This window comes from Oryctolagus cuniculus, chromosome 14, assembly GCF_964237555.1.
Source record: "Oryctolagus cuniculus chromosome 14, mOryCun1.1, whole genome shotgun sequence".
In the NCBI taxonomy this organism is placed as follows: domain Eukaryota; kingdom Metazoa; phylum Chordata; class Mammalia; order Lagomorpha; family Leporidae; genus Oryctolagus; species Oryctolagus cuniculus.
The window spans coordinates 85255200-85282451 of NC_091445.1; the positions used below are offsets into that span (position 1 = coordinate 85255200).

Consider the following 27252-nt stretch of genomic DNA (forward strand, 5'->3'; position numbering starts at 1 on the left):
GGATGGCCCAAGTGCTTGGGCCCTGCACCTGCATGGGAGACCAGGAGAAGCACCTGGCTCCTGGCTTCAGATCAGCATGGTGCGCTGGCCTCAGTGGCCACTGAGGAGTGAACCAACAGAAAAGGAAGACCTTTCTCTGTCTCTCTCTCCCACTGTCCACTCTGCCTGTCAAAAAAAAAAAAAAAAAAGAAAGAAAAAGAAAAAACCACAGAGCCTGTGGGGAAAAGTAGAAGAAGGGGGCTGGAGTAAATTGAATATTTACTGTGTGCCAGGTACTGTGCTAAAGACTATAAGTAAGTTACCTCTTTTAATCCTCTCAACAGGCTGGTGCCATGGCTCTCTAGGCTAATCCTCCACCTGCGGTGCCGGCCCCCCAGGTTCTAGTCCCGGTTGGGGCACCAGATTGTGTCCCTGTTGCTCCTCTTCCAGTCCAGCTCTTTGCTGTGGCCCGGGAAGGCAGTGGAGGATGGCCCAAGTGCTTGGGCCCTGCACCCGCATGGGAGACCAGGAGGAAGCACCTGGCTCCTGGCTTCTGATTGGCGCAGTGCACTGGCCACAACACACAGGGCCGTCGCGTTGGGGGGTGAACCAACAGAAAAGGAAGACTTGTCTGTCTGTCTCTCTCTCACTGTCTAACTCTGCCTGTCAAAAATAAATAAATAAAAAATCCTCTCAACAACGTCAGATGTGGACATTATGAGGATAAATAGTAGGAATTCTGCTACCAGGCCTTGTGCTCTTAGTTGTCTCTTTCCTAACTACCTTTTTTTTCCATTTATCCCATGTGAGAGGGAAGAGTTGTTCATCCTATTTCCCAGCTGCAAGGTTCATTTCATAATCACCAACTTTCTTTGCCATGTCCACCTCATGACATACCCTAGGCTTTGGCTCTATCTTGGCTTATCATACTTAGGAACAATTACAAAATAGAAAAATGCTCCCCATACAGGATAAGGATAAAATGTGATGTCTTTTTGCCTTTAATTTTCATCATATATGATTACCCAAATGAAGGCTCTTCAACTTTGGTAGAAGTGTAGTGGATGGAAAAATCTGTAATCCTAGAGTCCTAACACCAACATAACTCTTCCTGCATAAAGAGACAGGTATACTTAATGTGTTTAGGTCTATTTTACCATTAAGCATTGTATGAAAATATTAAAAATAATCAGATTTCAGAATTTTTTCATACATCTCATTTTTTTTATTTTGAAATGTAGCATTTCTGTCACCTTGAATATGTCACAGAAACAGATATTCTATGCTCCTGATAGTTTCATTCATTATAACAAATGTAAAAAAATTTCTCTTTCTCATGGAAACCAGTCTCATGGTGAACTAAGAAAAAGTGTTTTCTTATGTTTTGCAGACTTTGAATAATGAGATGAGTACAGATGATGAAAACGAGTATGCAGAAGAGAAGGATAGCTACATCTGTGCAGTGTGTCTGGATGTTTATTTCAACCCTTATATGTGTTACCCCTGCCACCACATCTTCTGTGAGCCCTGCTTACGGACTCTGGCCAAAGACAATCCTGCAAGCACTCCCTGCCCATTGTGTCGGACAATTATATCTAGAGTCTTTTTCCAGACAGGTAACTGTTTTCTTTAGCTAACATGATTGATTATTCTGACTGCCTGTTTGTTCTGATTCTAGAGGTTCTTTATAAATTATCATGAAGAAGTGATCAAGAATCATATGTAGACCTTAATTTGCCAATCTCTAGTTTATAAAACCATTTTTATCCAACTCATTCAGCTATGTAAAAACCACACAATCATAGGTAAGAGTAGATCCTCATCTCTAATCCCCTACTCTGACTCAATCCTTTCCAAGATATCTTCACTAGTAGATGTTCAGTCTTTATTTGGAAATCTTCAGTGTCAAAAAAGTTCCATTTGGAGCAACATTATTGATTATTTCTTATATCTGCCTCCCACCATTCCTTATTCTTTGGTCCTTGTTATTTCCTAAAAGATTTGATCTGTGAAAATGTGAGGACAAATATTATGCCTTTTCCCTAAACTCTTAATCTTCTCAACTTTCTTAATGTTGTTAATCTTGAACAAGAAAAAAGCAAAACTGGAACATTTATTTATTTAAGTGTCACATAAAGATGAAATATAAAAAATATTTCAAAAATGTTCATTGAAAGCTAAAAATTAATGAATGTGGAACAAAGAAACCCCTGTTGGAAAGGGTAGAAGATAGAGGGCATGCTATGTGCTAAATGTTAGGAGGAAAAATCTCTTCCTCCTCATTCTCACCTCAGCCAGAGGTCAAATGGGTGATCAAAGTCTGTACTTCTTTAATAGCAAAACTGAAAAACACAAAATTTATTCCCTGAAAAAAATCCAAGGACTGTTCTACATGATAGAATCAGATTATTAGGGCCGTCGCCGCGGCTCACTAGGCTAATCCTCCGCCTGCGGTGCTGGCACACTGGGTTCTAGTCCCGGTCAGGGCGCCGGATTCTGTCCCGGTTGCCCCTCTTCCAGGCCAGCTCTCTGCTATGGCCTGGGAAGGCAGTGGAGAATGGCCCAAGTCCGGGCCCTGCACCTGCATGGGAGACCAGGAGAAGCACCTGCCTCCTGGCTTCGGATCAGCGCGATGCACCCGCCACAGCATGGCGGCCACTCTGCCACTGTCAAAAAAAAAAAAAAAAAAAAAAAAAGAATCAGATTATTAAAGCAAGCTTTGAGTAACCTGATCCCACCATCTGCATGAAGGCTTGCAAATATGCCTAACTGGCTTGGTAATAAATGAAAAGAAAGTAAAGATACCCTTCTCTGATCTGCTTAGAACGTGGACATTATAGCGTAAAATCACTGCTTTGAGCTTACGCAGTTCTAAAAACAAAAGACCCTACAAGCTCAGTTATTTTACCTAGGAGAGAAAGGTATTTGGGACACCAAGCTGTCATAATTCTCACCAGGCAGTTCAGTTATTCACCCATATATGGGGAAGAGTAAGTAAGGCAAGGACAGAGGAAAAGAATTTCTTCCAGAGAGGGCAAAGCTTACTGGACTTTCCTCTTCTCTTACCTATGGCTGAACATTGAGTTTGCAGAAAAAGGTTATTTTCAACTCCAGATCCTTTGTTGGGTAATTGGAGGGGAATAAAAAGAGAAGCACAAATGACACCTTTTTTCAGTGTTGTCTCTGGGGATCTATGTAACTAAGCATTTACCAAAAGCTTGTTTTGATAGGTAGCATCTAGGTTATGTTCACAGTAGTTAGACAGATGTCCCTGCCTTCCATGATGCCATTTACAAAATTTACTTCCTTTAGGTCTTACAACAGTAATGTCTCACATTTCTTTGGCCAATTTATCAAAATGATAATTTCTTATTTTCCAAATTGAAGGTTCTGAAATAAGTATTGGGAATACTTAGAGTCTTTTCTAATAGAGACTGTATTTGATAATGTACTGTCATTCACAGACTCAAAATATTAATGGGAATGTCTTAATTATTTATGCCATACCTCAAAAGGATTTGAGATGATTTAGAAAATATATTACTGAAATAGCAAGAAAGGGAATTATGAATTAGAATGGCATATACAGACCAGGAGAGTGTGGGTAGGCAGATAGGTAAGCCATATAGCCCTTTACCCTAATTACAATTAGATGAAGTGCTTGGTTTTAAATGTTCTAAGGAGAAAATAAAATTAAGTACACAATTAAATGATTTTCATGATCTATGAAAAAAAATATACTAGTTTTTTAAGATAAGCAGAGGCTTCTTTGGCACTTACCTTTAGAAGGAATTTTTTTATGGGATTTTTCCCCCTAGGGCATTTTCAGAGATGGAATAGGAAGTGTCCTCAAAAAACATCCTCAGGGCAAAAGCAGTATCCAGTTTTCTGACACTGTTTCTTGTGATATTCTTTGATAAAAGCTAATGAAATATCAGAGTATAAATTATGGAGTACAACATTGCTAGTGGCCAAATAATTTTTCTTATAAAAATAACTTTTTAAATTCTATAATAACAAATTCATGATGGGAAAATTAGAAAACAATATTACCCATATTCCTACCACTTAAATTCAACATTTAATGAGTAAACTTCAAAAATATTTTATACACATATAATATCTTTTATTGTTTTTACCCCCAAATTATATTATATTGTACATATGTGATCTTTCACCTACTTTAACTTAAAGTTCTTATGATTATACTGCACTCTGCTTAACCAATCTACTCATACGGAACATTGTTATTTATAATCTATTTAGTAGTATATGTAGATAAATATTTGAACACATTACACAATGTTTCCTTAGGGTGAATTTCCAAAAGTAGAAAAGACTAGGTATATGCTCCATAATTACACTCCAAAATTATTGTAGGCAGCAGAATCTGAGGGTTTCTTGTCCCTTAGTTCTCTTAATTTTTCTAAGAGGGTTTTTTTAGTATTAATATTAACATTTGTCATATTTAGCAAATAATTTTCCTTTTGTCATGTGTACTTTAAATTTGTTTATAGTATTTTATATACATACAGAACTTCCAAGTTTTTATGTAGTCTCATGTGATAACTTTGCCTTTATTATTTTTAATTTCAAAATTAGGAAATCATAATCTCTTCCTAATAGAGTTACATAATCCTTCTCCTTACCTATATTTATTTTAGGTTTCATTTTGTCCTCATTTTGCCAAATTTAGCACCAGTCCATTGGTTGTGGTACTCGGTTAAGAATAAAATTTCTTTTTTCCATTTTCTATTACATAGCATCATTTATTGAAAATTCCATTCTTCCTATGCTGATTGAATTGTCTTCTTTTAAAAAGAAATACTAAATGTATTTCTGGAAAACTGTTCTTTTCCAGTCTTCTTTTTATATTGTCCTATAATATTTCTTCAATCTTCTAATTATTCAAGCATTTTTAATAATTCACAGGTAAATTAAATTTTATGTTAATTAAAATGCCAATGATCCCCAAATTAACATTTTTATGAAACTGAGTGATCACATTATGGTATCACCTCTCAGCAATTTCCTTCCAAAAGGCGCTACACATTTTTGTTGATTTATGCCTATAAATTTTTGCTGTTACTATTGTAAATGAGACTTTTTTTTATTCTGGTTTCTTCTGCTTTTGTCAATATTTTGAAAACTCAGTTTCCCAGTGTTAGACTTTTCTGTTACCAAATAACTGAACCATCAGTTATTTATTAAATAAATTGGTTAATTAATCATCTCAACTACACAGTGTCACCATTGTACTTGTGTACTTATCAGTGGACAATTACTGTCAAAGGTTAAAAGCTGTCATTTTTGAAAGGAACTCAAGATATCTGACAATGAAAAAGGGGTTAATTATAACCTAGTTCTAATATAGTAGCTCACTAGGTAGAAATACTATGAAATTCCTCCCAGATTTATTCCATAGAGTACTCTTTAGCAAAATAATGAGTTTAAACCTGAACTCTGATATTTACTCCTTATTTGCTCTTACTTAAATTAACTTGCCCTGTTAGCTGCATTTGCAATAAAGGACTGTTAAAAGTTAACATGTTGGGGCTAGCACAGAGGCACAGCAGGATAAACCGCTGTCTGCAGTGCCGGCATCCCACATGGGCGCCAATTCAAGTCCCGGCTGCTCCTCTTCTGATCCAGTTTGTTGCTCCACGCGCCTTGGAAAGCATCACAGAATGGCCCCAGTGCTTGGGCCCCTGCACCCAAGTGGAAAACCAGGAAGAAGCTCCTGACTTCAGCCTGGCCCAGCTCTAAAATCAGCCATTTGGGGAGTGACCCAGCAGATGGAAGGCCTCTCTCTCTCTCCCCCCTCTGTTTCTATATAACTGTGACTTTAAAATAAAGAAATCTTTTTGAAAAAGTTAACATCTTGAAATAAGAGAGACTATATAGAGTAAACAGTAAAGGCAATAATATCCTTTTAACAATGGAAGTCAAGATATATTGTTGAAAATAGAAAAAAATCAAATTTACAATAGACAACATTGATTGCTAATTAATGTCCATAATCATCTCCTTCCTCCCTAACATAACCTGGAGTATTCAACTCTGCCAAAATAGACCAGCTGGCTTCTGGTTCCATCCTCAGTTCCTTGGTAATCTATCCCCTCTGCCAGTGATTGGCTCACAAATGATTATATGGTCTAGTTCAAGGAAAAACTAAAAATATGATTTGAGAGGTAAGAAATGTGGAAGATAACTTATTTAAAAACTTACATCTTAGAAGAAACTCAATATTTAAAATTTAAAAACCAAGAAGTAGAAAAGAGAATTCTGAAGTGGTGGTATAAAGCCAATGGACCCTCCCTCATCAGAACACCCATGAACTGGGAAAAATCATTTTAAAAAGAAAAAAGAAAAAAAAGCAGTCCCTGGAAATTATCCTAGGGATATACAGCAAATGGAGAAGAGTTTATTCAAATATATCTACTAAAATCTGCTATTCTAACAAAAGGGCCTGTAGAATTTGAGATAGAACGAGCTTCCAAACCCCTCACTGGCAGCTTACTGTGACAGAAGTGCTACCCAGGTGGTTACATACAGAGAGATGGGGGCTCCCTCCGTCCATCCTCCCACCCCTGGAGAAGCAGACGACTGACAGCTCTCATGCTCTAGCTCCCTCTTATAGAAGCCATATGTCAGAAAGGCCTAGCCAAGAGAATTGTAGCTCCCTTCCCTACCCATGCCCCCGCCTCAGGGTAGAAGTTCAATTCTAGGTACAGCAGAAACTCCGATCTCCACCAGCCCAGTTCACTCACAGAGCAAAGGTAGCAACTCAGGAGAGCCAAGGCATACCAGAAAAGATCAAAAGCTATCACTGTCCCTGTCCACTGCTCCACGCATACAGGAGGGATGTCACACAAGATGACTTTCCCTGCCCACCTCCAATGCAGTGCTGAGGTTCTGCCTCTGTACGGCAGAGCAGTAAGAATGGAAAGCCCGTATCAAGGAACCGATTTTATTTAAAAACAACCTAAGAGTGTTGTTAAAACAATAGAGATCTTGGTGATAAGCAACTAAGGGTCCATGATTCCAGTAGCCAAAAGCAAAGTGGTAAATAAGCCACAACTTGAAAAGATAATCGTGAAAAGAGACAGCTAAGAAGAGCCTTCCTATGGTGAATTAAGCCTCAAAGTCTGGCAATACATGCCCCTGCAAAAAAGATTTAAAAAGAAGCCAATTCCAAAAAAGAAAAATATCATGTGTTTTCTCTGATATGTGGTAGTTAATATAGATTTAAAAAAAGGAATGAAATAGACATCTTGTGATTTGAGTGTTGTTTTTAGCCCCTGTTTATACTCCTATGGAACCATGATCTCTCTGCTTTTTATTTACTGAATATTATGGTTAGTGGTGCATTAAGTCTGTGATTATAGAATGGATTGAAATTTAAAAAAAAAAGAAGAAGAAGAAGAAGAAGAAGAATCAGAGCATAGAGAAAGTTATGTCCTGGGACACTTTCAAAAACAATAGAGCAATCAAGAAGTAATTAGTGGAAGCTAAAAGCAGGAAGTAAAACTAATAAAAGGAGTCCAGCCAGAAGCTTACTGAGGAGATCAGGGAAAGAGACAATTACAGACAGCTTGCATGAAAGTAGCTATGTCTAGTGATCAGGGGGGCTGGGTGCATGCCCATGCTATGCTCTGTAGAGGGCCATCAGAGACTTGCACACAGTGGAGGAAATAGACATCCCTAAAATGGTCTATCCCCAAGTTAATAATCAAATAAACAAGTAAACAACTTTTCTCTGCCCAGGCCTATTTGGATATTTGTAACATCGTTTGTGGGCAATACAAAATTATCAGCTTAAAAATCAGCCTGCTGTAGATTTATTGAATGTTGAGTCCTTCCTGCAGTTGCCTTGGCAGGCATAGACCAAATAATTTAACCAGCCTTATACAGCCCAGTGGACCAGACATTCCCCACCTATGCTAAATGGTTCTTATTTAAGATAGTAAAAACCACAACAATAAACATATCTGTACATCCTGCACATAAGGATCTAGTACCCAAAGTACATAAAGAACTCTAGCAATTCAATAATAAAAGGACAAATAACCTGGGCCAGTGCTGTGCCATAGTGAGTAAAGCTGTCAGCTGTGGCACTGGCATCCCACATGGGCACCAGTTCCAGTCATGGCTGCTTCAATTCTGATCCAGCTCCTTGGATTTATTTACTTATTTGAAAGGCAGAATTACACCGAGAGGGAAGGACATGGAGACAGATCTTCTACCCATTGGTTCACTCCTTAAATGATTGCAACAGCCAGTTGCTGATCCAGGCCAGAACCAGGAGCCTGAAACTGGATCTAGATCTCTCACATGGGTTCAGGGGCCCAAGCACCTTCCACTACTTTCCCAGGAACTCTAGCAGGGAGCTGGATCAGAAGTGGAGCAGCCAGGACTCAAACTGACACTCATATGGGTTGCTGGCATTCCAGGCATTCTATTAACCCCCTGCATCAAAGTGGCCCCTCATATCAGATTTTAAGCATGGAACATAACTGTGACTTTTCACCAAGGATATGTTGGCTGTCACAATTGGAGGACATATTTTCAGCAGGCAGGGATGATGGATAACCTGAAATGTTTGGGCCAGCTCCACAAAATGAAGAATTATCCTGTGTTCTGATTTTCTAATGTCCTTTTAGACTTTATCCAGGTCCTAAAAGTAATCTGCAAGAATATCATATGTTCTTTTTTTAAATTTACCATGACAATCTATAACTACTTGTCTTAATCTAGTGTCCATAAACCCATTAGGCCATTTCCTCTTATTCTATAAGTCAGATCTAGTCATTCCTATGCCAACAGGTTTTGCTGGTGCCTCCATTCACAGTATGGCCCTTTCCTTTGTTAATTTTTTTTAAAGATTTTATTTATGTATTTGACAGGCAGAGTTACAGACAGTGAGAGAGAGAGAGAGACAGAAAAGTCTTCCTTCTGTCAGTTCACTCCCCAAGTGGCCACAACAGCCGGAGCTGCGCCAATCCAAAGCCAGGAGCCAGGTGCCAAGCACCTGGGCCATCCTCCACTGCTTTCCCAGGCCACAGGAGAGAGCTGGACTGGAAGAGGAGCAACCAGGACTAGAACTGGCACCCATATGGGATGCCAGCACCACAGACGGAGGATTAACCTACTGCGCCAAGGCGCTGGCCCCTCCTTTGTTAATTTTATGCAGAACAGCCTCTATCTCTAAAAGTCATACTCATCATTAGCAGGAGTATCTGACTATGTCATGGTGTTTTTTGGTATACTTATTCTCAGGTGTTACAGAAATGAGTAATATTTTACAATAAAAACTAAGCACAATATTTACATCAGTATTCCTGAAGTCACTATAATTTTTATACCATGCATACAATTTTTACAGTATACACACATGAATTTTTCAAGTTTTTTTCATAAACACTTTTTCTGTCTTATATATTTTAGCCCATAGCATTTAGGATCCATAGCATTCTTATGTTCAGTTGCACCCCAGATTGTTTTGAATGTTACTAATGTATTGCAAACCAACTTTTTGAAAACCACTGATTTACATGTACAGCGATTAGTCCCCAGAAAAAAAGACTAAAACACTTAAGATAATCATTGGAAATGGGAGTGCAGATAAAGGAATCAAATGATCGTCGTTGTTTTGTTTTTGAGCTTTAAGACAATTTTAAGAAATACATATAAACCAAGCTGGAGCACTGAAAACGATGCTGAGTCGGCAGGATGCAGCCCCATCTCTTTTCACACAGAGGACTGTTGGCTTCTTTGAGCCAGGAATGGAAGCAGTGATCACCTTTTGAGGACCCACTGATATAGCCCTGTCCATAACTTTCAAAAGCCTTTTCCTAAATTCTTAACTGTAACTTTACATACAAAATAATATTAATAAGTATAACATGTAACAGTATAAATACTTAGCATTTTGTCTGTCATAGTAAAAGCTATAGTTGAACTGTGCCGGGTGTACTTGTAACATGATTACTGAATTGAGCTTACTGTTATAGATTTCCTTTTGGCCTTGTTATTCACCCCAACAGCAGGCAAATCAATTATTCTAATGAAAGTGTTGCGGAAACACTTTTCAGTGCTTTAAAGGATATCAGTAAGCACGAGGTAAACATAATCCTGAGGCAGAAGGTTTGCGTGTATGCTGTCACCTGAGAAGTTTCATGGTATCGGCAGATTTCTCCAGAGCCAAAGAGTTTTAAAAAGGATTGTAGCAACCCTTTCTTTATTCCACTACAAAAACTGTAGGGAGGTATGAGTATGAAATATTATAGTACAAAGCACTAAATGGAATGATTGCGTTAAAATTGATAAATTTTCATGAAAACTAAAGCTTATCTAGATAATAAAACATGAACTTCTAAATACTATTGTCTGCTAAACATAAATTGCTTTCTATAGTGACTCAGATATTACAAGACCTGCAATTCCATTTTGACAAATGTCAGGTAAAGGATTTTTTGTTTTTGTTTATTTTCGTCCCTGTTGTGTATGCCTCTGTCATATAGCTGCATATTTCACTGGGGAATGGGACTTCCCAAACTAGACTTTATCCTTGGAAAAAAGGCACGAAAATCAGATTCAAATTTACTTTCACAAGATACTTGAATAAGTACTTGTCAGTATTGAGTGAGATCTTCTTGTGGCCTCTCCTTCCCAGCATGCAAATGCCGTGGCCCCAGATTCCATAAGACATGCAATTACTGCTAAACCTTACAGCTACCACAAGGGGAGACCCTGCTTGGTATCAAGAGCTACAACTCTGAAACTTGAACAGTCCTATTTTACACTATGTGTTTCTGTGATTCAAACTGGTAATTTTCTTTCTTTTTTTGACAGGCAGAGTTAGACAGTGAGAGGGAGAGAGACAGAGAGAAAGGTCTTCCTTTACCATTGGTTCACCCTCCAATGGCCGCCGCGGCCAGCGGCCAGCGCACCACTGATCCAAAGCCAGGAGCCAGGTGCTTCTCCTGGTCTCCCATGCGGGTGTAGGGCCCAAGCACTTGGGCCATCCTCCACTGAGCTGGCCAGGAAGAGGGGCAACCGGGACAGAATCTGGTGCCTGGACCGAGACTAGAACCCAGTGTGCTGGCGCCACAGGCGGAGGATTAGCCTATTGAGCCACAGCGCTGGCCGAGCCTTACTTTTGCTACTGTTCAACAATATATAGAAAAATAGTAAAATCAATCTGGTAAGAGATAAGAAATTCACCTAAAAATTCTGAGGACCATCTCACAAGATATTACTAAACTGAAAGTTCTGTCAAGTAATGAGGATTGAGCATCAGCCTAGTAAAGACTATTTTGCTAGATGCTTCTCATTTTACAGAAATGCCACGGGCTGAGACTCTGATTCTTACTCTTCTATTCCTTACAAATGCCCTTTATTTTACATTAATCTCCTAGAGCCAAATCTTACTTATGAAAAAGAATACACAACAATTGTTGACAACTGGGAGAGACAGACCTCCACACAAGGTCAGGACACATCCTAAGTACATAATTTAAAACTTTTGGGAGAGTATGATGACGATTGATTGACTGACTTATTATAATGTGTTTCTATTTCCTTTTTGGCCAGGCCATTTCTTTATACTTTACATCTCCAGAAAAGAAAATGAAATAGTATATATCAAACAACATAAAACCAAGAAGGGAAGTGTAGAGGAAAAATGTTTTGCCAAATAATTTTAAGTGGATAGACATCTGAATGGGCTAGTTGGACACGTATCATCTAGCCTTTTAAATCAGAACAGAATACCATTGGGTCCACTTAAATGACTATGCCTTATAGTCATAATACTTCTATCATCTTACCCTCTTGAATAATACCTTAAGACATCCTAACAGGCACTTACTTCATAAGTTTAGAATGTCTTTTTACTTGACAGACATAGTGTCCCTGGCTGTTGAGACCATTCAGGGAGTGAACCAGTAGATAGAAGACATGTCTGTCTCTGTCTGTGTCTTTCTCCTTCCCTCCCTGTAACTCTAACTTTCAAATAAATTAACTAATTTAAAAAAAAAAAATACTTTAGGGCCGGCGCCATGGCTCACTTGGTTAATCCTCCACCTGCTCGCCAGCATCCCATATGGGCACAGGGTTCTTTCTAGTCCTGGCTGCTCCTCTTCCAGTCCAGCTCTCTGCTGTGGCCAGGGAGGGCAATGGAGGATGGCCCAAGTGCTTGGGCCCTGCACCCTCATGGGAGACCAGGAGGAAGCACCTGGCTCCTGGCTTCGGGTCGGCATAGCTCCGGCCATAGCGGCCATTTGGGAGGTGAACCAATGGAAGGAAGACCTTTCTCTCTGTCTCTAACTCTGTCAAATTAAAAAAAAAATACTTTAGCTGTAACAACCCCTACCATACATACTGGGTATATAGACTTTCAAAATACCTTTTCTCTAACTTTGTGTGTTTGAATTACTGGTTCATGAGTGTAGTATTAGGAAAAGAGTTGAAGTTACAGGGTTAATTTCAACCTCACTTGCCTAACTAGTCTGTTTTTTCCATTGTTCTTTATGGTGTTAAATATACATGTTATGTACCAGTTTTCCCTTTGGATTTCTTGGATTAAATGTCAACCCAAGGTAATGATGAGGAAAAACAGAGAAAGTTTTCTTTGCACTGCTTTGAGATGAAGTTCCAAACCTGAAGAAATGCTACAGGTGGTAATTGTGGGATATAAGGGAGAGGTCATTTGAAGAAATTAAATAGTTTAGTTCTCAGGTTAGTAACCAGTTCTGCATGGGCAGGACTAAAGAACTCCATCAAGTAGTCCTGACTCAGATCATATCTTGCCTTCCATGGCTCATAAATAGAGATTTCAGGTTATTTAGAGAGTCATCATGTGTGTCCTCTGATTGGTCTAGGTGTACTTCAAGAGTATTTAACTCATGAGTGATCTTCTAAGAGGCTGAGAATTTTCTTCTGCAGGTTTTGAACTTTCTCACTTCTGCTGCATTAGACTCAGGAGGTAATCAGGCCATCATACACAGTCAGATCAATTATGAAGTTAGGAGGTCTAAAAGGATTTTACCTTCTCATTAACACTCTGGGCTCTGACTGCACGATAGCTATTCTATTGCTATGCCTATTACACATTATTCTCATTTTCATCCTTCAGTTGGAAATTTTCTTGCAGGCAGAGACTATACCTTCTTCATCAGTGTATTCTCCATACCTGACACAGTATCTGGTTTAAGAGCTACTCAGTAGGTGTATGTATTGGAATATAAAAATTGCCTCACATGTGAATATGAGTTATATTTGTTCAAGTTAGAAAAAAGTTGAATCAATTTTTATCCTCACTTAGAGATTTGAATTTAATATCAAAATACTGCATTAGTCATTTGTCATGTTCTTGTCATTTTACTCAAATCAATGTTTAAAAATATTGTTTTCTTTTACTTTACTTCAGAACTGAACAATGCTACAAAAACTTTCTTCACTAAAGAATATTTAAAAATAAAACAAAGCTTTCAAAAATCAAGTTCTGCAAAATGGCCCCTACCAAGCTGCAGAAAAGCATTTCATCTTTTTGGCGGTAAGGAAATGAATTAAAAAAAAAATTTAACTTTGTCTGGAGTCTCTTTCTAAGTAGATTTCTTACCTGACCTAGAAATGAAAGTGGAAACACATTTCTCTATTCAGTTTTAAGTAAAGATTTTGCTAAGCATCTCCTTGCTAAAAGCTGCAGCCGTGTAAGATGAAAATGATGACTATACAGTAAGAGCAACTTTGAGGGACAACACTTTAAATTGATTTGCCTTGCCATTGATCAATGTTTAATGGGTAATTAAAATGCATCTCAAAGTTATATTTTTATTATTAATAACAGTTTAATGTGTTTTCTAATTTGCTCTATCTGAAAGGTAATCTACGGGAGTGAAATTGACACTTTGAGATGCAATGATCTTTTACAGCCCTTGTCTCAACTGTTGAGGAACAGTGTTTTGTTTTTTCATACTATTTGTTGAGCTCTTTACTTAGTGTAAAATTAATCTTATGAGTATAAAGGTTACTGAAAATAGATCTTTGTAAAAAATAAGAATGGCAATGGGACAGGGAGGAGAACGAAGGGTGTGAGCACAGACTGGAGGGAGGGGAGGGTAGAAAGTATCACTGTGTTCCTGAATCTGTATATAGGAAATACATGAAATTTGTGTACCTTAAATATTTTAAAATTTTTAAAGTATATTTTAAAGTTTTTGACACATTTTTCATATTTATGGGGAACAATGTGATGTCTATAAATGTATAATGTGTACTGATCAAATCAGAGTAATTCACATTTCTATCTCTTCATTTCTTTTTGTAAAATGAAATATTTATCTATTTGAAAGGCAGAGTAGTAGGGAGAGGGAGGGAGAGGGAGAGATAAAGAGAAACATCTTCTGGCCACAGCTTCACTCTAAATGGTCACAATGGCTGTGGCTGGCCCAGGCCAAAGCCAGGAGCCTGGAACTCCATCTGGGTGTCCCATTTGGGTATCAGGAGCCCAACTACTTTGTCCATAATCCATTGCTTTCCCAAGTGCATTAGCAGGGAACTGGATTGGAAGCATAGCAACCAGGACTCAAATAGGCACTTCTAATATGGGATGCTGGTATCACAAGTGGTGGCTTAACCCACTGTGCCACACCGCTGGTCCCTTCTTATCTTTTCTTTATGCTTAGAGCCATTAAGCTCCCCTTTTCTAGTTCTTTATAAAGTATGCTAGAGTACTTAAGAAAATTCATGGAAAATGGAATTAAAAGCTTAGTTTGTTTGCCAAAAAATTTGAAATTCATGCATAGTCTTTTCATAATCGGTTTCTCATAATCTTTTTGAAGACCCCTCATATGCATGGATTTCAAAAATTTTTGCACCCAAATAACTTTACCTTTTAATTCCATTTTCCATGAACTTTTTGATTCATGTATCCATGTATCTTTTTTGCTAGGGACTTGTTTTATTTTTTCTGTTTTCAAATTTGTAGGGATGGAGTTCTTTTTAATATATTATTATTTTTAAACTTATTGCTGTTTTCTCTTTGTATTTTTAATATTATTTGATCATGCTTTTTTTTACTGATCTTGCCAAGTATTGGCCAATCTTAAAATTTCTTTTAAATTGTGTGCCGGCGCCGCGGCTCACTAGGCTAATCCTCCGCCTAGCGGCGCCGGCACACCGGGTTCTAGTCCCGGTCGGGGCACCGGATTCTGTCCCGGTTGCCCCTCTTCCAGGCCAGCTCTCTACTGTGGCCAGGGAGTGCAGTGGAGGATGGCCCAAGTGCTTGGGCCCTGCACCCCATGGGAGACCAGGAAAAGCACCTGGCTCCTGGCTCCTGCCATCGGATCAGCGCGGTGCGCCGGCCGCAGCATGCCGGCCACGGCGGCCATTGGAGGGTGAACCAACGGCAAAGGAAGACCTTTCTCTCTGTCTCTCTCTCTCACTGTCCACTCTGCCTGTCAAAAAAAAAAAATTTCTTTTAAATTTCCAATTTTTGGAATTCACACTATTGTATCTTTATTTCTGTTTCATTAATATCTGCTCTTTAGTAAATTCTACTGTTATTAACTTTATAATTACTCTACTCTTTTTATATTAAGGTGATTTCCTAAGTCATTATTTATATCTTTTTACTATCTTTAAGTTATTAGTTAAGGTCATAAAGTTCCCTCTGATCACATGTAGTATTTTTGTTATTCTTCACTTCTAACTATTTTTATAATCACATTTAATTATATATTGACTAAGTTATCTTGGTTAAAAACAAAATTATACAAAGTTAGAATTATATTAAAAAATTACAGTCTATGATTTTCATAGATATACCACACTACTTGACATACCATTCCATCTGTTCTATGTACTCCCTAAGAAGTATACTTTTCAACTTAATTTTTCAAAATTGATAGAGCCAGTTAAGATGAAACGGGGATCTTATGGGAAAAAAATATACATTCACATGAATGTGTTGGGCTCCATTAAATTAGTGTTTTTTCCACCAAAAATATACAAAAAAAAGTTTCAAAATATACAAAAAAAAGTTTCCTACCAAATGAAGCTTATAAAAACTTCTCAATGCAGCATTAAACTGACTCAACATTTACCTGTAATAGACCCATTCCTTTTTACCCTGTGAAGTAATACATTGGATATATTGATGAGTAAGCAGACATGTTTTAAATCTCTTTTTATGAAGGCATATTCCCTGTATTTTTACATAAAATAGGCAGTATGAGAAGAAACAAGCACTCTAGACACATGTGAGCTAGCATTTTACATCTTCTATCAGGTACTCATTGCCCTGATGACTGTGTCCATCCTAATTCCTTTCCCTGAAGTAGCTGCTGTTTCTGCATTGCATCATCAATTTATCTTATCATTATCTGGTTGACATGGCTCCCAAACATCATGATAATTCATTCCTAAGTAACCAAACATATAATTTTATATTACTGTAACACATATAAACATGAAAATATATGCATACCCAAAGAAAGCTAGGAGGTTTTATTAAAATATGTTTGAAAGAAGAAAGAGTTCCACATTATATACTCATATCAAGGAAATGAAAATGTCAGGATTTAAAATTCCATGCCCTGATTTTTCTGGCCATAACAAAAACACAAGATGAAATGCACGTGTCTGAGACTTAGGACAGATCTGATCCATCCTTTCTGGGGATTTGTTTTATTTGGCCATTAGTTTGTTTGAAAGTGTTAGATTGATTCTGCAAGTTTAAACATGCTCAGTATATATTAAAAGATACTTACCTGCAGAGAAAACCAGGCTTGTCTCTAATAGGAAAAAAATGCATGCTTAAACAGCAGGACTATGAACATAACCCAGAAATCTGCCTTCTCAGAGAGCTGGGATCAGAGGAATTTTATGCTGTAGACTTGGTACAGGCCTTTTAGGGAAAAGGTAAAGGTACAATTAACCATTACATTTTCAGTGAAACTGGAACAATTTTTTTCACAAGATAATTTTTAAGAGAGCCTACAGATTCAAAAACCCCTTTTTCTTTTTTCTTTTGGCAGAATTAGATTCCGCTTTTGCCGTACAATACGTGTACAAGTGTGAAATGTACTTCAGGTGCTGAACCTATAATATGTCCTATATTATCACAAACTACTTCAAAACAAGTAGTTACATACAGTCCCACTAAAATGTAAAATTGCAGATCCTCAAGAGTTAGGCTGTGCTTAAAATAGGATTGCACAGTGTTCCTCTCCTTCACAGAAAAGAACCAAAAGGACAAGTAAACAGCTTCCCTCGGTGGTGAGTAACCAAGAGAGAACACTAGAACTCAACAAAGGAGACAGAAAACCCCACAGGACACTGAGACCTAGGATGCAGCATCAAGAGTGGAACAGAGTGCACCTGCACCCATGCCCAGCCTCTACAGCTGGAGAGCAATCTCCATTGCTAGAGAGGAGACAGGAAAGCCCCAGCACAAGTATCTCTAGTGTGCAATCTTAACTAAAGAAGGGATCCACGGTCACTACAGGCTTGGAACCCAAACAAGGAAGCAATGGGGAGTATATACAGCAGCTTTGCTTCTGCAAAGGAACTCCTATTGTCTCCTTCCACAATTCCCAGAGCACAGACTGCAGGAGGGCAACACCATCTTGATAGAGGAGTCACTGTCAAAATCTGTACTGCCCTAGAGGACAGAAATTCCTGCTTATCTCCCCCACCCTCAATTTCTGGGACCAAACTGACATTCCACCGCACTAGCAAAAGGGACAGCAGTCTCCAAAACCCAACTAGACCCTAGCAGCAACAGTGAACTCATCACCTAAACCCAAGTGGTAGAGTGCCCTACACAGGACAGGTGGTTTGACACAGCAGGATAGGTACTCCTCCCAGGACCTCAGAAACTGGGGTGCTTGCCTCTGCGTACTTAAAACCTACACTCCCTTCTTCCCCTCAAGGCAGCACATGTTCACCCTGGATTCTCATCCAGAACTGCTGGGGCTCCCTTCCTGACTCCATCCTGGTTTTGGTGAAAAAGGGCAGTCATGCATATCTACCCCAGACTCCAGTCCCCATCTGTTTCCCTTCCTGAGCCCACCAGGATTTTGTTGGGCACAGAGAGCTGTGCACATCTGCCTCAGATTTAGGCCTGGAACTCCAGTTATGCCAGCCAACACCTCCAGGACTTGGTGACTCTGCAACCATGGCCATCAATAACAAGGAAAGAGATATAAGGGGACTACACTTAAGCATCCAGCTGGAACTAAAGCCAGAGTAGCCTGACAGAACCAAAGGCATAGCCAAGGAAAATTCATCAATCCTTGAAAACAGTACAGACAACTGATCCATCAGATGTGTAACTACCAACATAAGGTCAAAAGACATATGAAAAAGCAAGACAATAATATGCCTGAAAAGGAACACAATACTGCTTTAATATCAGACTGCAAAGAAACTGAGACAAATGAAATGCTTGATGGAGAATACAAAAGAATGATTATGATACTTAAAAAGATACACGAGAATACAGAAAGATAGTTAAATGGATTAGAAAATCAATGCATGATACAATTAAGCAGAGATAGATACCTTAAAAAGGAGGCAAACAGAAATCTTGAAAATGAAGAACTCAATAAGCCAGATAAAAAAATACAGTTGAAAGCCTTAACAATAGACTAAATCAAGCAGAATGACGAATATCTGAATTTGAATACAGGTCTTTTGAAATATCCCAGTCACACACACAGAAAGGAAAAAGAATGAAGACAGACCCCAAGACCTTTTGGATGCCCATTAACTGAATCAATATTTGATTTTTGAAAATTCCCAAGGGAGAGACTTAGAAAGCCTATTAAATGAAATCATAGCTTAAAACTGTCCCAGTGTGCAGAAAGATATGACATCAAAATATAGGAGACCCAGAGGACTCCAAACAGACATGACCAGAAAAGAATTTCACCATCAGACATTATAGTCAAACTCTCAAAGGTACAACACAAGGGAAGAACTCTAAAATCTGTAAGAGAAAATCACTAAGTACCTTTTAAGGGACATATTTTACAATAACAGCAAATTTTTCACCAGAAACTTAAAGACAAGGAGGAAATAGAATGCTGTATTACAAGTTCTGAAAGAAAAAAAGAAAAACTACAACCAAGAATACTTTGCCCGGGGAAGCCATTCTTTATAAATGGAGATGAAATACTTCCTAAGATAAACAAAAACAAGGAATTCATCACGACCAGACTGGCCTTACAGAACATACGTAAGGGAGTCCTACACACAGAAACCAAGAATGATAACTACCATTATGAAATACATAGAAGTATAAAGCCCACTAGAAAAAGAACTCAAAATAAACCAAAGGAATTTTTATAAAAGGATGAAGTCATTTATCAAAAATAACCTTGAATATAAATTTCTATATTAACTAAATTTCTCAAAGAAAAGATACAGACTGAATGACTGAATAAGGGAAACAAGACCCAATAATATGCTGCCTTCAAGAAATCGCATCACCAGTAAAGACACACAAAGCCAGAAAGTCAAAGGGTGGGAAAAGATACTCTATGCAAATAAAAACCAAAAGTGATTGGGGGTAGTTATATGTATGTCAGACAAAGTAGACTTTAGATGCTGCTGAGCAGCTAGATGGAGGTGTTGCTGCAGAACCCCCAAACTGGGTCCACTTGCCAGATGCACAGAAAGCCAATTACTGACTTTGGGGTAATGGAAGAAGATGGGTATTTATTACAAAGAAAAGAGCAAGGAGCCATACAGCTATTGCTTAATTCCCAGACTCCCAGAGGAGTTAGGGGTGTAGGCTTTTGTAGGTGGAAATTGGGGCTCAGAGGTGCTCCTGCTTGGTCAGTGGTGCTCATGACCTTCCTTTGATTGGTCAGTAATGTTGGGCTCAAACTAACAAAAGCTGCACATAGAGGAAAACTGAAAACATTTTCTCTAAAATCTGGACCCCAGGCTGGCACTGTGGCATAGCAGGTAAAGCCACTGGCTACAGTGCTGGCATCATGTATGGGCACAGGTTAAAGTCCTAGCTGCTCTACTTCTGATCCAGCTCCCTCTAATATGCCTGGGAAAGCAGAAGATGGTCCAAGTCCTTGAGCCCTTGAACCCATGTGGGAGACCCAGAAGAGGCTCCTGGCTCCTGGCTTCGGATTGGTCAGCTCCAGCTGTTGTGGTCATTTGGGGAGCGAACCAGCAGATGGAAGACCTTTCTCTCCCTCTGCCTCCTATAACTCTGCCTTTCAAATAAATAAATAAATCTTTAAAAAAAGAAAAGATCTGGACCTCAAACAGGTTGTCCACTCTCACTGTTGTTATACAATGTAGTTCTGGAAGTTTTAACCAGAACTATTAGGCAAGATAAAGAAATAAAAATCCCACAGACAGGAAAGAAGTCAAGTTATCTGTGGCTACATATGACATGGTCATTCATATGTATTTTACACTGAAACACTATTAGAACTGATAAATTCAGTAAAAGTTGCAGTATGAAAAATCAACATGCAAAAATTAGCATGTTTTTATAGACTGATAAACTCACTGAGGAAAAAATTCTAAGAGCAATCTCATTCACAATGACTACAAAGACAGTACCTTGAAATAAATGCATTCAAGCATGTGAAGGACCTTTGCAAAGCAAATTATGAAATATCAATGAAACAAATTGATGGGGCAAGGTGTTTGGTGCAGCAGCTGAGACAACTTGGGACACTGTGAATTACCCCAGCATAAGTCCTGCCATAGGAAGAGGACTCTAAAAGGGGAAAGAGAAATCAACAGAGGTCTTAATAACCATAGAGACTGACATGTCAGATTAGAAGAGAATTGGACTGACATGTGGCCAGTTGTCCCCAGGAGACATTTGCAGAGAGCTGTGGCTAAGTATGCAGTTGCCTCAAAAATTAAAATATATTGCAGTGTCACGGAGTTTAGGAATCAACTCATTCTATAGGGAAAGACCTTCAACAAATACCCAGTAAGAAGCCTCCTTAAACCATGTCCCATGTTTTAATACCTATGTAGGATAGAAGGCTTAAGTAAACTTTGTCTACAACCTCTGAAAAGCAGAACTTGGAGATTAGAGTAGCAAGAGACCTGAAAACAGTTAACCAAAAAACCCAGAAGACTGTCCTCAGCAACGCTCATTACACCTGACATGACAGATAAAAAGGGAACATATTACAATTTGCTTTCCTTCATATAGTATGCTAGGGATTAGACAGTTATCCAGCATTACTCATATTACTGATTAAGGTATACTATCATTTCGTAATCCATTATTTTGAATACACATAAATCTTAAATCTATTTTAGAATATATAGAACTTCCACATAAAGTTATGAAACAAAGTTTTGTTCTGATTTCTTTTTGTGGTATGATTATATGCTCACAGTGAAAATAATTCAAAATGACACAAAAAGTAAAATGTAAACTACTCAGATTCACTTCAGTCAACCAAGTGAGCACTTGGCTTGATGATACCAATAACGAGGTAAAAAATTTCCAGGAGAGGTAACCATCAGCATACATAATCTTAATGCAGATCTTTAGGAAAGAGGTTTCCCAAAATAGCAATGACAAAATAAGACATTATGAAATAGAACTTTTCATCTCATCTTGGAAAATAACATGTTCCTCAACTATCTTCGACAGATGAAAATGGGGAAACTTTTTTCTTTTCTTTTCTTTTTTTTTTTTTTTTTTTTTGATGAGGGAAGAGAAGAGCTAAGGTTTTTCTTGTTTTGCATTTTGAAGCAAAGTGACCCTAGGTTTTAACTTACATACTTAGGAACTTTAATGAATCCTTATGCTCTGGACGTATCTTGGAATAATTACTTTGGAATCTCTAAAGATGAGTACCAAACATAATGTTTATAGCTCCTTTGTGAATTCCATATGCAGCCATTACCAAAATTAAGATACACTGCTCTAGAAACTAATAGGACTTTTGAATATAAGGTATAATAGAATTATGGAGTTAAGTTGGAACGGTACCTTGAAATAGATTTTTCTTTATTCTCTTTCATTCATAATCTAAATTATGAAGAATGAATCAGTGATGCAATGATATATGTAAAAGAGATGAACAGTTTGTCTTACACTCAAATGAAGGTAACTCTAGAATAGTACAATGAGAGTTTAATAGTGCATGGCAGTTGTCCTTTTGGGATAACAAATACAAATTTAATTCAAAGTGTGGTGCAAATTTTAAAAATATGCAAGTAATTGCAAATTAGAGTTTGGTCAATGTGCTGAAAACACCATCACTCTGGGAAAAATGATGTGGGATTTAGGAGACCACAGAATGGTTAGTAGTACCTTCAAAATTGTAACCCAGACATTGAATTCATTTGTCTGTTTTTTTTTAATCTGTAAAAAATTACATTTAAACAAATCTATAAAGAAGAACATGGGTCAAAATGGAGAATCAGGCAGTCTCAAAATGGAAAAAAAGACAGTAATAAGTACCTGGAGAAAAGGGTGGGGACAATCCAAATTTCCTTCCTTTGGGGATATGAGTATGCTCGAAGTTTGAACATAAGCGTGGAAGTCTAGGACATCTTTGCCAGCCACTGGCACTACCACCAGTGTTCACCGTGTCGTTGCCGTAGGTGCAGCTTCCATTTTACAGTGCACATGAACCAGGACTTACGTATTATGATTTAAAAGCAGTGAGTGTTAAATGAGATGTACACTGGAATTTCAACAGCTACTAGAGTATTAGCTCATTAAAATTAATCAAATATTATGGAGATATTTTAATGTTTGTTCTTATATAATTTTCTATTGAAGATTTGCAAACAAACAGCTTAAAATGTTCACTGTCATCAGTATCAGGAATGTCTTACAATTCATGAGAAAGCAGCTTTACTTTTATTAATTTAAAAAATGATGCAGAAAAGCTCTATAAATACTCTGGCAATAAAATGGCTTTCATTAGTAAAATATTACTGCACATAAATGTTGTAACTTCTCTAAGATTATGTTATAATAATTCTCAGTTTTGTTGAGAAATAATAGATAGCTATATTTTGTGAACAAGACCATAACTTTGATAACACATTAAAGCTACATTATAACCTGAAAATATAATCTACTTGAAAGCATTTAATTTCTGTTCCATTCATTTTTTTTCTTCAACACTACATTTAAATATTTTTTTTAACTGGAGAAAACGTTGATATATGTATGCCATTGGTACTGCTTTTTCTTTTGTTAATTTTTTTCTGATCTGAGAAAATGAAAAGCTATATGATAATTTCTCAAAATAGTTCATAGAATGGAAATGACTTGAAACTTTGAATTCACTCTGAAATATGTACTATGTTTTCAAATTATTTTACTCTACACTCCTTACATGGCATATCCGAAGAGTTCACACACATTCAAAGAATAATTGAATAATTCAGTTTCAAAATGAATTATAGAACTGGTGTCCCCAGAGAAGTGTTCTTAGGCTGTGTTTGATGCAGTGACTCCCTGTCATGTAGGTGCTAACTTTGTGGGAACACCAGCAGGGTGTATCTTTGAAAAGATAAGGACAGGCTGAAGCTATCCTGTGTTTTAATTTATTTGCAAAAGGAAGATCATCTTTTAAGCCAACAAAATGTCTTTTTCATAATTGAATATTTATTAAGTTAATAAAGCCTGACTTTCTGAACATTTTCTATTAGAGTGATTTTTTTCATAACATTTAACTAGTAACTTAAAATCTATGTAAGTAAAAAAAAATAGATTAGATTCCTTTTCATTCTGTAATGACTGCATATATTTATAAAGCTGATTATTAAGCGCTATAACTCACAGCATAAATAACTCACCAGTTGATTCTAACAATTTCTATTTGCTAATTTATAAATTATAGAAATAATTTTTGTTTTATATGGATATTATTGCTTAAATGATTTCTTATTTAATCAGGAAAGACAGGTTTACTCAATAATAAGCTTTAGTTATTATTTTAATTATTCATGGGTTATTTTCTACTTGAGTCCTTATCTTGTTTCAAGGCTACCAAGTAAGTGAACACTGCATTGTTTCCCAAAGGGACTCTTGTCAGCTCTAACCCATTGCTGCTTAATATTTAGCATACCTAACCAGAAGTATTTCTCCCCATTTATTGCAGTAGACAAAAATGTCACTATGTACTTTCAAATGTCTCCCACTACCATCCCTTGAGAATAACTGGTGTTAGAAAAGAAAAAATGAGTAAATTGGACTTAATCAAAATTTAAAATTTTGTGTACTAAAGGACATTACTAAGAATTAAAAAGACAACCCACAGAAAATATATGCAAATCACATATCTCATAAAGTCTTTTTTTTCTTTTTCTTTTCTTTCTTTCTTTCTTTCTTTTTTTTTTTTTTTTTTGACAGGCAGAGTTAGAGAGAGAGAGAGAGAGAAAGGTCTTCCTTTGCCATTGGTTCACCCCCGGAGTGGCCGCTACAGCCGGTGCTCCAAAGTCAGGAGCCAGGTGCTTCCTCCTGCACCATGCGGGTGCAGGGCCCAAGCACTTGGGCCATCCTCCACTGCACTCCCAGGCCACAGCAGAGAGCTGGACTGGAAGAGGAGCAACCGGGACAGAATCCGGTGCCCCAACCGGAACTAGAACCCGGTGTGCCGGCGCCGCAGGCAAAGGATTAGCCTAGTGAGCTTTATGAGGCTCACGGCCTCATCAAGTCTTAATATCCAGAATACATAAAGAAATCCTACAACTCGGTAACAAAAAAAGCAAACTAGCTAGCTTAAACAATGGACAAAATACTTACATAAACATTTCTTTGAAGAAGCTATACAAATGGTCAGTACTCAATGTCACTAGGGAAATGTCACTAGTCACTAGGGAAATGGAAATCAAAATCAGTGAGATTCACACCTACTAGGATGGCAGTAATAGAAAAATAACAAGTATGGCATGCAGAAATTGAAACCCTTGTACATTACTAGTGGAAATGTAAAATGGTACTGCCCACTGTGGATGTAGTTTGGGAGTCCCTTAAAAAACCAAAGATAGAATCATCAAATGACCCTGCAATTCCATCCTTAGATATATACCCCAAGTATCAGAAACAGGGGCCCAAACAGATACCTATATGTCATTGTTAACTGCAACATAATTCACAATAGCCGTAAGTTGGAGGAAGAAAACAAATTTGCATCAGCAGTTGGGTGGATTCACAAAATATGGTTTATGAAAATAATGCACAAAAAGGAATAAAAGAGAAAAAGGAATGAAGTACTGATACATACTGAATTACAGATGGAAAGTGGCAGACACAAAAGTTCAAATATTCTATGATCCTACTTACATGAGATGCCTAAAATAGGCAAATTCGTAGAGACAAAAAGTAAACTAGCAATTACCAGGTGCTAAGTACAAAGGAAATAGGGAATTCATGCTTAATAGTTATGGTTCCTATCTGGAGCAATAAAAGAAGTGTAGAAATAGTGATAGTGGTTTTACAACATTGTTAATGTAATTAATGCCAGAGACTGAATTGAATTGCATACTTAAAAATGGACAAAATAGAAAACTATGTTATAGTTATTTTACTCAACAAAAATATATTTTTTAAAAAGCTGTGGTGCTTCTTACCTGGCTATAAGATCAAACATTTAAAAGTATTGTAATTTAGGTGTGGGAATTTGGCGTAGCAGTTGAGCCTTACCTTGGGATGCCCACATCCCATAGTGCAGTGCCAGGGTTCAAGTACAAGCTCTGCTCTCCATTCCAGCTTCCTATGAATGTGCATCCTGGTTCCTGCCACCAAGATGGGAGACACGGATTAAGATCTGAGCTCCTGGGGCCGGCGCCGTGGCTCAATAGGCTAATCCTCCACCTTGCGGCGCCGGCACACCGGGTTCTAGTCCCGGTCAGGGTGCCGGATTCTGTCCCGGTTGCCCCTCTTCCAGGCCAGCTCTCTGCTATGGCCAGGGAGTGCAGTGGAGGATGGCCCAGGTGCTTGGGCCCTGCACCCCATGGGAGACCAGGAAAAGCACCTGGATCCTGGCTCCTGCCATCGGATCAGCGCGGTGCGCCGGCTGCAGCGGCGGCCATTGGAGGGTGAACCAACGGCAAAAGGAAGACCTTTCTCTCTCTGTCTCTCTATCTCACTGTCCACTCTGCCTGTCAAAAAAAAAATAAAATAAAAAAATAAAAAAAATAAAAAAAAAAAAAAGATCTGAGCTCCTGGCTTCAGCCTGGCTCCGCCCAGGCTGTTGCAGGCATTTGAGAAGTTCATTAGCAATTAAGAGTTTGCTTTCTGCTTCTGCCTCTGCCTCTGTCTTTCAAATTAATATTTTTCAAAGTTTTGTGATTTAGCATAACTTTATAAACTACAATTAAATTTAAGCAGATGTTCTAGGGTTACTGGTACTCTGCAACATACTTTAATATAAAAGATTAATTTTTGCAGGATTAATACATTTGACCCTGGGAGCCTAAAGATATAGTAGCTAAAAGATGACATTTATATTCTATTTGCATCAACTTTTTAAGTATATTAACACATTAACTCCATACCTATTTGTAACTAAATATATCACTCCACCTCTGCTAAGACCTACTTATATCAATCAACTTTTGACACAACAAAATTCTTATGTAATAAGAAGAATATGGAGCGGTAAAACTGTGTGCTTTAATCTTTTGTCCCATAAAATGTGAAAGACATGTCTTTTTAGTACTGCTTTCAAGGCTCTCTGCTTAGCATGATGTCTTTTAAATATATGCATAATATTGTTCAATTCCTGCTGAAAATACATTTGAAAGGCTTGATCCAGGGCATTCTAAAAATAATACTAGTTATTCTACTCTCTACAGTCTGTCCTTTCATTCAGTCACTAATCCAACAAACATGTATTGAGAACGCACTATAAGCACAGTGCAAGTTGCTGACATTGCAAAAATGAGTAAGGTAACTCTTTATGTTTCTGAAAGAAGATTCAAAAAAAGGCCACTATACGGTCTTTGATAGTGAAAATAAATCTGAGATATATTCTGTAGGAAAAAAATCAGTAATTTGTTTCTATGATGTGAAAAAAATCTTACTGAAATAAAATTGTTCTTTAAAAATAGAAATTAAGTGACAGGTGGGACCGGCATCATGGCATAGCAGGAAAAGCCGCCACCTGCAATGCCAGCATCCCTCTTGAGCATCACTTCATGTCCTGGCTGCTTCCCTTCTGATCCAGCTCCCTGCTAATGGCCTTGGAAGGACAGCGGAGGATGGCCCAGGTGCTTGAGCCCTTGCCATCCATGTGGGAG

The 27252-nt window shown here is 37.9% G+C and overlaps 1 protein-coding gene across 6 annotated transcripts in view; it reads left to right on the forward strand.

Moving 5' to 3' along the window:
- Positions 1-27252, forward strand: part of RNF180 (ring finger protein 180) — a 241324-nt gene that overhangs the window by 204318 nt on the left and 9754 nt on the right. For 5 of the 6 annotated variants that reach the window (XM_070056912.1, XM_070056914.1, XM_070056916.1 and 2 more), the window contains 2 exons: positions 1370-1595; positions 13412-13537. In XM_070056912.1, coding sequence (XP_069913013.1) covers positions 1370-1595; positions 13412-13537 — 352 coding nt within the window. Of the gene's footprint in view, positions 1-1369; positions 1596-13411; positions 13538-17021; positions 25208-27252 lie in introns of those variants that run through there. The other variant, XM_070056913.1, reaches the window with a different exon arrangement.